This window comes from Dendroctonus ponderosae, unplaced genomic scaffold, assembly GCF_020466585.1.
Source record: "Dendroctonus ponderosae isolate FM_Combo_2020 unplaced genomic scaffold, Dpon_F_20191213v2 Dpon_F_20191213_1, whole genome shotgun sequence".
NCBI lineage: Eukaryota > Metazoa > Arthropoda > Insecta > Coleoptera > Curculionidae > Dendroctonus > Dendroctonus ponderosae.
This window is the reverse complement of record NW_026017110.1, coordinates 46063067-46074738: the sequence shown is the minus strand read 5'-3', so window position 1 is coordinate 46074738 and position 11672 is coordinate 46063067. Positions and strand designations below refer to the sequence as shown.

At 37.3% G+C, this 11672-nt stretch overlaps 2 protein-coding genes across 4 annotated transcripts in view; one reads left to right on the top strand and one right to left on the bottom strand.

Annotated features, from left to right (window-relative positions):
• The first annotated feature begins 2125 nt into the window (after positions 1-2125).
• Positions 2126-8629, top strand: LOC109547028 (protein ovarian tumor locus). 2 transcript variants are annotated; one of them, XM_048663140.1, is made up of 12 exons: positions 2126-2402; positions 3056-3243; positions 3315-3472; positions 3531-3788; positions 6177-6405; positions 6468-6630; positions 6688-6794; positions 6849-6976; positions 7270-7530; positions 7583-7796; positions 7883-7913; positions 8474-8629. In XM_048663140.1, exons 1-11 carry the CDS (start codon positions 2286-2288, stop codon positions 7890-7892), a joined length of 1833 nt encoding a protein of 610 aa, XP_048519097.1. In that variant the 5' UTR covers positions 2126-2285; the 3' UTR covers positions 7893-7913; positions 8474-8629. The 2 variants fall into 2 exon arrangements, with proteins under 2 accessions (XP_048519097.1, XP_048519105.1); XM_048663148.1 differs by lacking the exon at positions 8474-8629 and having other exon boundaries at positions 2181-2199; positions 2281-2402; positions 7883-8458.
• Positions 8566-11672, bottom strand: part of LOC109547027 — a 6356-nt gene continuing 3249 nt past the window's right edge. For both annotated transcript variants that reach the window (XM_019918243.2, XM_048663128.1), the window contains exons 2-3: positions 11151-11307; positions 8566-10609 (exon numbers count right to left, since the gene is read on the bottom strand). In XM_019918243.2, coding sequence (XP_019773802.2) covers positions 8641-10609; positions 11151-11281 — 2100 coding nt within the window. In that variant the 5' untranslated portion in view covers positions 11282-11307 and the 3' untranslated portion in view covers positions 8566-8640. The remainder of the gene's footprint in view (positions 10610-11150; positions 11308-11672) is intronic.

Here is an 11672-nt window from a genome sequence, read left to right as displayed (position 1 = left end):
TCAACAAAGTTTCTATTAAGCAATTCCTTCTACGCAAAAATCGCATTATTATTTAGTTAAAATACTGACAATCTTCAGATATTGTCTGGAAAAAATTATAAGATACATTTTATTGGAACACTCGCCTCCTTAACCGTTTTGCAAACATTTTTGGAAAACTTTTCGCAGCTTCGAATTATGGACAAAACCGTAATAATTATTTCTGATTTTTTTCAAAAATATTTTCCCGAACGGACAAGCGAAAGTTTATAATAATTTATGTATTTGGAAAACTCTTGGAAACTGGGGTTTCTTCACTTTTAGGTCAACAATTGTCACTAAACAAAAAAACCGTGGTTTTCCTAACGTTTTACTGTCAAATACTGGTAAACTGAATATTTTATCCAAAAAATTAAGAGATCGATTTTACAAGAAAACTCGTCGACTTTCTTTGGACTCAGTTCTGTTGCTGGGAAAATCTAGATTGCTTCTATTTAGTTGTTTGAACAAAGTAGTAAAACGTTACTCAGAAAAACTGTTGATGACGTTTTTTTCAGATGTGCAAATTCCAGTCGCGGGTCTCGTAAAGCTTTAATAAATGACTTATAACTCATTAACCGATGAGTTATAACTCGTTAACTCAGAGAGCGGCAACAACTCAATGGCGCAACTCAATCATATCACGGTTGAATATGTGTTTACACTCAGTTTTAGTTAGCGGATTGGGATTTTTATCCAAGAATCGACCTTTAAGCTCCTTATATTAAACACTCACGTGCAACCTACAGACAAACAACAACCAGGGCAAACTTAGCAAAATAAAGCCAGTCGCGCTGAAGACTGTTCATATAAACGTGTATAAATAGAATTTTCCAAATATTCGTTAGTTTGTTCAAAACAGCGTAGTAATTTACAGAAACTTAACCTCTCTGTCCTAGGGTGACAAGTGCGGTTAACAATTTGTTTGGAAAGTATGAGAAACTGTGACGTTATGGAAGGACATTGAGAGGAAATATCAAGGTGTCCCGTAAGCACATGAGCAAAAGGATACTGCGATATTCTTTGGATCAAAAGAAGGCGATTTGACCTAACTTTTATTAACAAAAAATGTCTGGTTCCTCTGCTATTGATAGTAAAAATTATTCAAAAAATGTATCTTTCCTTAAATATCGGGAGAATTTTACTTTTATGGTGAAACTCGCTGTGAATTTGTCCTTATGACTCATATTTTGATGAAACAATCGAGTCGATCTGTTTTGGACAAGTGGTGAATTCTTGAGTGTCGTGGTACAAAAACTACCAGAAATTTTTATTTGTTGGATGAAGTCAAGTCATTTTTTTAAGTGATAACTTTTTATGGGAGGGTGAACAGATTTTTCTCGGTAACGGCGGCTCCCACTCCGGCCTCTTCGCGCCTGAGGCTTGGGACGCACATATGCACTCTGAATTCGATATTTTTTTCTTAGTGAGGGTGCATCTGTATAGCTCTTCCTCGTTTTACCGTCTATTTTAAACAGATAGAACGTCTTTCAATCACCAAAATTAATTGATTTTTTAGTCCTATTCAGATACAAGTTGTAGCAGACGTTTATGAACAACATACACAAGAGCAGTCACAAAAACACGCTATAATGAATGAATTTGAATGTTTTGAATCACTTTTTCTAATGAAGAAGTGACCGACATGATCAAAGTATTAGGGTTTTGCGAAGACAAATTGCGTGAAAATTAGTGGAGGTTTTCCCTGTCCACTTGTCCAATCAAAAAGTCCAAAAATCCACTAGACTGTCCTTAGATACAGACTGTACAATTCATATTGTTTCTGCCCAAACTAGCTCTATCCTTGCAATTCGCTCTTTCCATCTGTGACTACACGCACATTAATACTTCGCTTGAAGTAGGGCGCGTCCATTCCAGTATTTATCAATGGCCCATTCAAATATTTTCGCTAAAAGAAGAAGTAGAAAAGTGGAACCCCCGGTGGAATTTGAATAATTCCATACAAGAATGTAAGTTTGATTTATTTTTGGCAAAGCAGTGCGAAAAAAGCTCTAGTACGGTATTGCCATCCTACTCTATCAACATGTTTTATGTTTATTGCAGATTTTTTCAATTTAAATATTTCTATTTAAAACTACCGGGTTTTTGCGCAGTTCGCTCATGCTCACTAAGGCTTATTCCGTTACCGTTTACAAAAGTTCGGAAGCCTTCAGTGTAAGTGTGAGTTTTCCATTTATTTCTTTCACGCATCGAACTCAATTGTTCTTTAAATCTTTTTTCAATTAAATCAATCTATCACAGCAAACATGTCTCGAAAAATTCGAAATCCCCAAAACATAGACAAGTGGTTGGAAGGCCTAGACTTGTACAGAAAAAGCATTGCTTACGATGAGACCTGTTTATTTAGAGCTGTGAGTGAACAGGTAAGAGGCAGACTCTCCAATATGAGCCCCATTTATCGTGTTTACCTACTTTTTACTTGATACAATCTAAAAACGATAAGGCTTTGAATCACCTCATACATATAAACAGACCATAAAGCAAAGTAAAAACGCTTGGGTTCGGTTGTTTCATATCCTTACTGTATACAGGGTGAGCCAATGAAAGCTAAAAGTTTTTGATCAGACCTCCCTGGCATACCAATGAATGTACGTGCAATCTGGACATTTACCCGACTTGTGGAACTTCGGTTGCCTTAAAAAGACGCTTTAATCATTACAATGTTTTCCCCTTGCACATAACTTTTATGCAATTGACACATTGGGTTTCTTTCCCATAATTAAATGAGCCACCCTGTATATACTTAAGTAGAGAACTTTTTCTTAAATATTTGCGACCTCCGCGACGAAAAAAAGGCTGTTATAAGAGTATTTTCTCATCTCTTTTTCGAAAAATCTGTCCAGAAGGACACGTATGTTTTTCATAGCAATAATAATTTTCTTGAAATAGTTGAGAAAATTTAGGAGTGAATGCATTGCTTTAATCTCAGAGGCTTATAACATAACAAAATTAAACACTGCCCAGTCGTCTGACCATTATCGCCTATAAATAAAGCAATTTTTATTACAATTTGCAGCTATTTGAGTGCCAAATATACCATGAAAGAGTTCGCACAGAGTGTATTGCGTTTGCGAAAAATCATTTTGATCAATTTAACCATTTCGTTCCAAATGAAGAGCTCTGGATGGAACATCTGCTCAAATTGGAGAAACACATGTTGGTCTGTGGAGATCTAGAATTGCAATTAATCAGCCGCACCTACAAGTTGGTATTCGATTATTGCGTGACTACTGGTTCCGTGTTAATGCACTTGACTCTACAGTTTTCGTTTCTAGTCGGGATATTCTCCTTGCCGTACCCAAAGAACAGGAAATAGTTGATATTACCAAACGAGATTTTCCCACCACTCCTCTAATGCTGTGCCTTGTAGACGATGATCATTATGATGCTGTGTACAAAAAAGAGCAAATCAACGACGCCGGTTTCTGCCAATGTATGAACTTTGATGATACACAAATTACGTTTATCGCACAGTTATTGATTCATTTCAGCCATCGTCTATAAGTCACTATATGAACAGGTGTTTGAGATCCCAAATGTGGATCAAATAGCTAATGCAATGCTCTTCAACAAGGTTGCAGTCATCAGCAAAGATAAGCATGAAGAGAAGCATGGCGAAGAAGAGCTGGTAATTAAGGATAATCTGGATAATGCTATTATAGCTCCATTTCCTTATAAGGTGGCCAAAGCTCTTCATCCAGATATTTACAGGAATATTGAATATGATTCTTGGAACAATATGAGAAAAGGCAGGTGCAATGGTTTAATAACAATAACAATAACACGATCTTAGACTAATAATAAATTCAACTGACGAGGGTCAAAGTTGATGCGACAAATTTTCTGTACAGTATGGTGATCCAAAAGTGGGTTGCGTAATTAACCGACTCGATTTAATTGCGGTTTATTAAAGCTGATGATTTTTCAATTTCTTATAACTGCGTCCTCCATTCGTTCTCTCAACGTGTCCCACTTTGAGTACATTTCAATTTTTGGTTTTTAGGGCCAAGTTTGCAAGCTTGCAAGTCAGTGAGCGTTTGGATTCTTTGTACAATTTTTTCCCAAAAAAATTGTGTAAAAATTTCAAGTTGCTCTATTATCTGTGGCTTTGGAGTTAAACACTTTTAACGGGCGACTAAATTTGATTTTTGTGGTTTTTAGACTCAAGTTTGCAATCGTATAAAAAATCGTTGGGTGTTTGGATGTTTCTACAATGTTTTCTTAATATTTTCTATAAATCGGGTGATAATTTCAAATCGCTTCTGGTTGTTCTGTTTTTGGAGTTTTCATTTATTTAACGTGCGAGTGAGTTTGAATTTTGGTATTTTTTATACCCTTATATGTAGTTTGCAAGCTGATAAAAAATCAGTACATTTAGATTTTTGTATAATTTCCACAATTTTTTGTTGGATATTTTCTACAATTGTATGAACATTTCATGTCGTCACTTGCTCTGGTTTATGAGTTACAAATTTTTAACCGGAGAGTAGGTTTGAATTTTAGTCCCAAGTTTGCACGCTGCTCAAAAATCAAAGAACAGTTGAACTTTTTTGCCTTTTCTCCTATTTTTTGCTTAATATTTTTTATAAATCTGGGCAAAATTTCCAGTTGTCACTTGCTCTGGATTTCTCGTTACGATTTTTTGTTAATAAGCTTAGTAAGTTTGACTTTTAGAGTTTTTAGGCCCAGGTTTGCAAGTCGCTAAAAAATCAGTGATTGTTTGACTTATTGCCACTCTTTATCCTCGTTTTCGTTCAATGTTTTTTAAAAATCTGATGAAAATTTCAAGGCATTACTTGCATTGGTTTTTTAGTTATGATTTTTTGTTAATAGACATGTAAGTTTGAATTTTGTGGTTTTAAGACTCAAGTTTGCAATCGTCTAAAAATCAATGGGTGTTTGGATGTTTGTACAATTTTTTCTCAATATTTTCTATCAATCTGGTGATAAATTCAAAACGCTTCTGGTTGTTCTGGTTTTGGAGTCTTCATTTTTTTTAACGAGCGATTGATTTTGAATTTTGGGATTTTTTATACCCTAGTTTGCAAGCTGATAAATAAAACATTTCATGTCGTCACTTGCTCTGGTTTATGAGTTACAAATTTTTAACCGGCGAGTAGGTTTGAATTTTCGGGCTTTTAGTCCCAAGTTTCCACGCTGCTCTAAAATCAACGAGCAGTTGAACTTTTTTACCTTTCCTCCTATTTTTTGTTTAATACTTTTTATAAATCTGAGCAACATTTCCAGTTGTCAATTGCTCTGCATTTCTAGTTACGATTTTTCGTTAATAAGCGTGTAAGTTTGAATTTTGTGGTTTCAAGACTCAAGTTTGCAATCGTCTAAAAAATCAATGGGTGTCTGAATGTTTGTACAATTTTTTTCTCAATATTTTCTATAAATCGGGTGAAAATTTCAAATCGCTTCTGTTCTGGTTTTGGAGTCACATATTTTTTTAACGATGGAGTTAGTTTGAATTTTGGGGTTGTCACACCCAAGTTTAGAAGCTGCGAAAAAATCAGTGACTATTTGGATTTCCGCATAATTTTTGCTGAATATTTTCTACAAATTGTGTGAACATTTCTTGTCGCCACTGGCTCTGGATTGTGAGTTACTAGTCTTTTAGGCGAGCAAGTTCGGCTTTTTAGGTTTTTAGTCCCAAGTTTGGAAATGCTAAAAAATCAGTGAGCCTTTGGCATTACAAGTACTTGTAAGTTTGTGTTTTGGAGTTTTTACGCTTGAGTTTCCAATCGTGTAAAAAATCAGTGGGTGTTTGGCGGTTTGTTAAATTTTTACAATTTTTTGCTCAATATTTTCTATAAATCATGTGAAAATTTCAAGTCGCCCCTTATTCTGGACTTTAGATTTTTTTACTAGCCAGTAAATTTGAATTTTTGGGACTTTCAGCCCCTAGTTTGCAAGCTGCTAAACAATCAGTGAGCATTTGGATTCTAGTACAATTTCTAGCAGTTGTTCTTCAACATTTTTTAAAAACCGCGTAAAATTATCAAGTGGCCACTTGCTCTGCTTTTGGAGTTGGTTGAATTGCAAGTGAATTTTTCAGGATTCGAAGAACACATCCTTATAATTTTCTTATTGATATTAATTGCATTGATTGCTAAATAGCAATGTTTTTACAGAATTTAGACTTGCCAATTGGTACAAAGGCGACGATAAACTAACCATCGGTACCAAGTGCGTTTTAAATGATGAAAAAACTGGTAAACCGATGGAATGTTACATTCAAAAGTTGGACAAAGAAGAAGACAAATGCATGGTTTATATAACCAAATTGGCTGAATTGAAATGGGTTTGCTATCTAGATTTAGCTCCAGAACCTAATGCAAAACCCTGGCCGTTACCTCATAGGTAAGAAATTGAAGGAAACTCACAGTTAGTTCCACTCCGTTCACATTTACACCTCTATTCAGATTCAACAAATCATTTGAAACAACGCCCACAACCAAACTGGCCCCAATGGAGAAAATAAAATCAGCGCGTCGAAAAAATAGCAACTTCCAGCAACAAAGTGCAAGTGTTGGCGATTTGCCCAGTATCGAAGCTGATGTTAGGAACTATACTGGAGTGACGCTGGTTCGTATTAGCCAGACTCTTGACCGCAAAACAACTCCCTTTTAAACACACTTTCAGCAAAAATTGGATATTCGAAATAATAACTCTGAACCTTCACGAGAAACACACGAGGCGAACAGCTCGGAAAGTCTGACCGCGCCTAGTACTACTCAATTTTCCGAAAGGTACTGTTGAAAGGGTCTGTCTACAAACAGGCTTCTTATAGCGGTTAGTTGTAGATGTCAGTGGGAACCATCTTACGCTTATTATCCACAAACACCTGACTCACAAGACTCCGCCCCGTATGGCGAATATAAACCGATGATGGCCTCCGCCCCAGTAACACCAAATGTTGTTCCCTACTATGGTAAGGCTGTCTCTGTTCTATTGGGTGATTGAAAATTGACGTATTCGTACTTACCATGCTCGGAAAGCCTAAATAAAGTTTACCCTCCTTCTGGCTACTATACAGAACTCTCTAGTTCGCCATGAGCTAATCGATTATTTTAGTAACTCCAGACATGAAGCGGAAGTTCCAAAATGTGCACTAAGGACGAGTAAAAAAGCTTCCAGAAAAAGACAGTCCCTTAATATAAACAATGCCAATTTTAAATCACCATGAATGGAAACATTCATCATTTGAACTGGAAACATTTTCAGATACTTCGTATCCATTCTACTTCAACTATCACATTCCCCATTATTCTCCGTATCCGTTAACGCCTCTTACGCCGTTGACGAACTCATCGGTTGCGCAAAATGCCCCGGAACATGTTGGGGAACTGTTAGAGCCTCCACCAAACTATCTAGTGAACCCATGCGGATCGCCACATGACGTTCAACAAAATCTCACCCCACAGAACTTCGCGTATGTTCAACAGCCGATGGATTTGAGCCCTCAAGTTCTCAACTACCCTCCAGGTGCCATTCGCTTTCGTTGCGCGTGTAACGGTCGTTAACAGGCGTTTTATAGGGTCATCGGTGATTTACACATCGATTCCCCAAGGAAATATGACCATGGTGGTGCCTACGTCCCCCACAGTCGTGTATACTCCAACCAACCCTATTCCAGCCCATATGTCCTACATGACCACAAATTTCCACAATGGAGATTCTTCGGTTCCGCTGTATCAGCCGACGAATGAGCACGGGTTTATTTTTCACCCGCGGGAATCCGCTGTAGAACAGTAAGTGTTGAGTTTTTACAGGTTTTTGAGAATGTATTGCTTTCGTTTTATCACTTTCGACAGTCTAGAATTTGTTGTCTTTATAGATTAGTCTAAAACTGTTCCTTTGCATTAAAAGTAAGTAGTACCTTTCTACTATTCATACCGTTTCGGTGCAAAGTCTTAATTTATTATTTAAGGTTTTCTTTTGAACGGAGTAAACACTTTATTTTTTTGGGTGGATCTAAGGCATTCTGGTCAACGTGATTTAGTTAAATTTCCCTTAAAAATTGATGATCGTCTGGTGCTGCATCGCAGCTCATGTCGTTTACCATCATCCATTTTTTCACCTTTTTTTTTAACCGAAAAAGTTGTTATCAACGTATCAAAATTTGTATACAATTTGCAATGATTGGAACTGGAATGTCTTAAGTCTCGATTTCATGCAACGGAAGAATGTTTAGTGCAATCGCTGCAAAGCTGTGATTCTACCCGAAAGGTGATCAATCTTAATTAATTAATTAATTAAATAGTCTTCTGAGTGACTTTCAAGTTAGAAATTAGTTAATTAGAAGCTAAAACCGTTTGTAGCTCAGTACAAACCTTGGGAGAAACAGAACTTTATGTTAGTTGCAATATTCAGAATTTGTTTTTTAATGTATTAAATTGTTTGTAATTAAAAATATTATTATTTAAAGCTGCCAGGCAGGCGGCAGGATCCTGATAGGCCCAAATAGTTCTTAAATTTTTCGTTTCGTGGACTATCACCAAGGTTGATTCAAAACACTGCTCGGCAAAACCCGTGTATTGAATGAAAAAATTAAAACTATTTACAACTGTAAGGAATAATAGACGATAAAAACATTTACAATTTCTTAATAGCAAAAGGTTGCTTATTGACGACAATGGAAATATCTGGATTATCATCCATATGTATGGTCAAGTCTGATTCTAAGAGACGCCGTTCTATGGAGACATCGTGCTGTTGTCTCTCGATCCGCCGTTCATGTTTGCTTACCACTTGCGGCGATACCAGTTTCTTAATACTGTTGGGAAGTTTAACATCTTGTTGTTCCGAGACCATTCTTGTCGCGGCTGGTTTGTAAATAACCGCCGGAAACTCGCAGTTCAAAGCTTCGGGAATGTTCTCCTTGGATTGAGGTTCAGCCGCGAACAGTTTGGTTTTGGAACTGTTTGGACGCGAAGTGGCCGAAACTTTCACTAACGGAGAATACCGGGGACTGTACTTGATGTAAATCCCCACAGGACTAACTCTATGTTCCAACTTAGACCTGGGGGTTCGATTAAGTGGTGGCTTGGGCACCTTAAATTCAAACTCCGCGTTCTCAGATGATTTGACCGGTTTTTCAACGCTCTTTACTTTGTTGGTTTTTTCCGCCGAATGTCCGGTCCGCTTGCGTCCAGTAAAAGTGGGTAATTTGGACTTAAAGCCTGTGCTAGGGGTGCTACTTTTAGTTGAGTTTGGCGAAGCGAAGCTCTCAGGGAAATGATTGGCATTCGTACTTCGAGCAAGTGGCACAAAATCGGCGGGAATTTGAAGTAGATTCGCAGATGAGTTTGATTTTGGACTCATTACATAATCAGGTCCTTGCTGGATGAATTGGTTTAGTTCCTCCATGGTATCATCGAGAGTGAAAGAATCACTTAATCGCTCATCTGGTGTAGTAAGTGAAATTTTATCACTGCGCCTTCCAGGCTTTAAATGCAAGTTCGCAACAGACTCCTCAAGACCTGACGAGTCTGAGTTATACTTGAACTTGCTATCATCTTCTGGATGAAGTGCGGATGCGAAACTACGGTTTAAGACGGATTTCTCATGTGTTGACGTGGAATCAGCCGAAGAGGAGGTATAGTTTTTGCTCGAGTCTGAATCTAAGGTAATGGCAGTCGCGTTTTCTTCTCTGAACTCACACACAACAGAAGACTGTATTGAGCACACTTCATTTGAAAAATTCCGCTCTTTATGAAAGTCGTATTCGAATTTTACTGCATCCACGTTCTCTCCTCGGAGCTTTTCGACAAAACACTGTTCTGCATCGAAGTCTTCTGCGATATTTTCTTCACCAGTTTCTCTGTAAATTTCAGTAACCGACAGCTTCTTAGAATTGCGTTGACCGTTTTCATTATGCACCGATTCTAGTGCATTCTTCTCTGCATCGAAGTAATGTTGGAAAGTATAGTCTTCACTCGATTTGGACTCTTGTGATAACGCACTCAGCTTTTCTTCTTGGGAATCATCAATAGAAGACTGTTCCGAGCCGAAGTCTTCTGCAGCTTGTTCTTTGTAATATTCAGCGTGGGCAAACTTTTTAGAAACCAAGTGATCGCTTCTATTATGAAATTCACTGCATGCAGTACTGTAAGAGGTTTCTAATGTGTTCTTATTTGCAACGCAATGATCTTGGAAATGAGTTTCTTGACTGGACTCACTGGTGTCGAATTCATCTTCTTTGTAAGTTTCAGTCTTGGCGAACTTCTTAGAAACGCGTCGATTGCTTCTATTAGCAACTTCACTGCATCCAGTACTGTAAGATGATTCTAGTGAGGTCTTCTCTGAAGATTGATTTGCAGCGAAATACTGTTGGAAGTTATAATTTTGACTAGACTTGGACTTTAGTGTTAATGCATCCAAATTTTCTTCTTGAAGTTCATCGCCAGCAAACTGATCCGAGTGGAAACCCTCTTCACTTTCATCTGCACTTTTCTTGTTATGTTCAGTACTATCAACTGTATCGCATGCAGTCGTGTACGACGTCTCAGAAGTGCTTTTATCCGAAGATTCGTCTCTAGTGTTGAAGTGACTAAAGCTGGATCTGAAATCAATTTTAAAATTGCAACTTTATACTTTACTTATACCGGGTGTCAATTTGAAAACATCCCACCCTTAATATCTTTCTTGCAGTTGAAATTATGAAAAATCGGAAAGACCCGTCAATTCTATTTGTAAGGGAGACACTTCAAATGAATATGAATATGAATGAAATGAATATTATAACTTCAAAGGGGTGAATGTCACCCTCAGAATCTTGAATGGGAAGGGGGGTCAAGTGGCACATCGCTTTAAAGGGCGTTCAATTCTCTTTACATTAGTTACTACTTTCTTGTTTTTTGTTCAGAGGTTTTCAAATAATCGCGTTTCAAAGTTGTAGAAACAATTAAACTTGCGTGCATTCAGATATTGGTATTCAGATTAGTGTTTAAATAAGAATTATGACATTGAGTCTCCTTATAGTACAAATGATTAGAAGATTCGGTTACAGGAAGAAAATCTAGTTTAAACAATTGATTTCGGATTTATTGATTATTTGACTTCGAGAAAAATCACTTTTTATTTACATCCATGAGTCTACTTACATGCATGAATGCCTATGATTGATCAGGGCACGTCTGGACTTGGTCGCATCATAAATCGCTTCGTCAAGAGTATAGGGACCGACCCAAACGTCGTCGTCTGAATCCGAGTCGCTGCTACCGAGTGCAAACATTTTGTTTCTTGCCAGGTCAAAATATACTGAAACACAATAATAAAGAATGTTGCTGTGCAGCAGGTATTCGTTGCTCATTTTTAAGTAGAAATGCAATTAGAGTAGGCCTAGGTAACTCAGTGAATTTTTAGGAGTTGGCGCACTGCGGCGCAAATGGGTTGGTGGGTGCGCCAACACAAGCGCATCAGCGCAGTAACTCAGTTCCGTTGCTGGAAAAATGTTGATGACTTTTTTTTACTTTTTTTACAAACTTCTTTTTGGGTATTTCGCCTCAAAAATGTTTGTCTTTAAAAAACGACAGAATTTCCTCACGTCTTTTATTACAGATTGATAAATAGTGCTCCTATTTCGCAATAAGAACGAATTATTTATCAAAAAGTAATCAAGAACT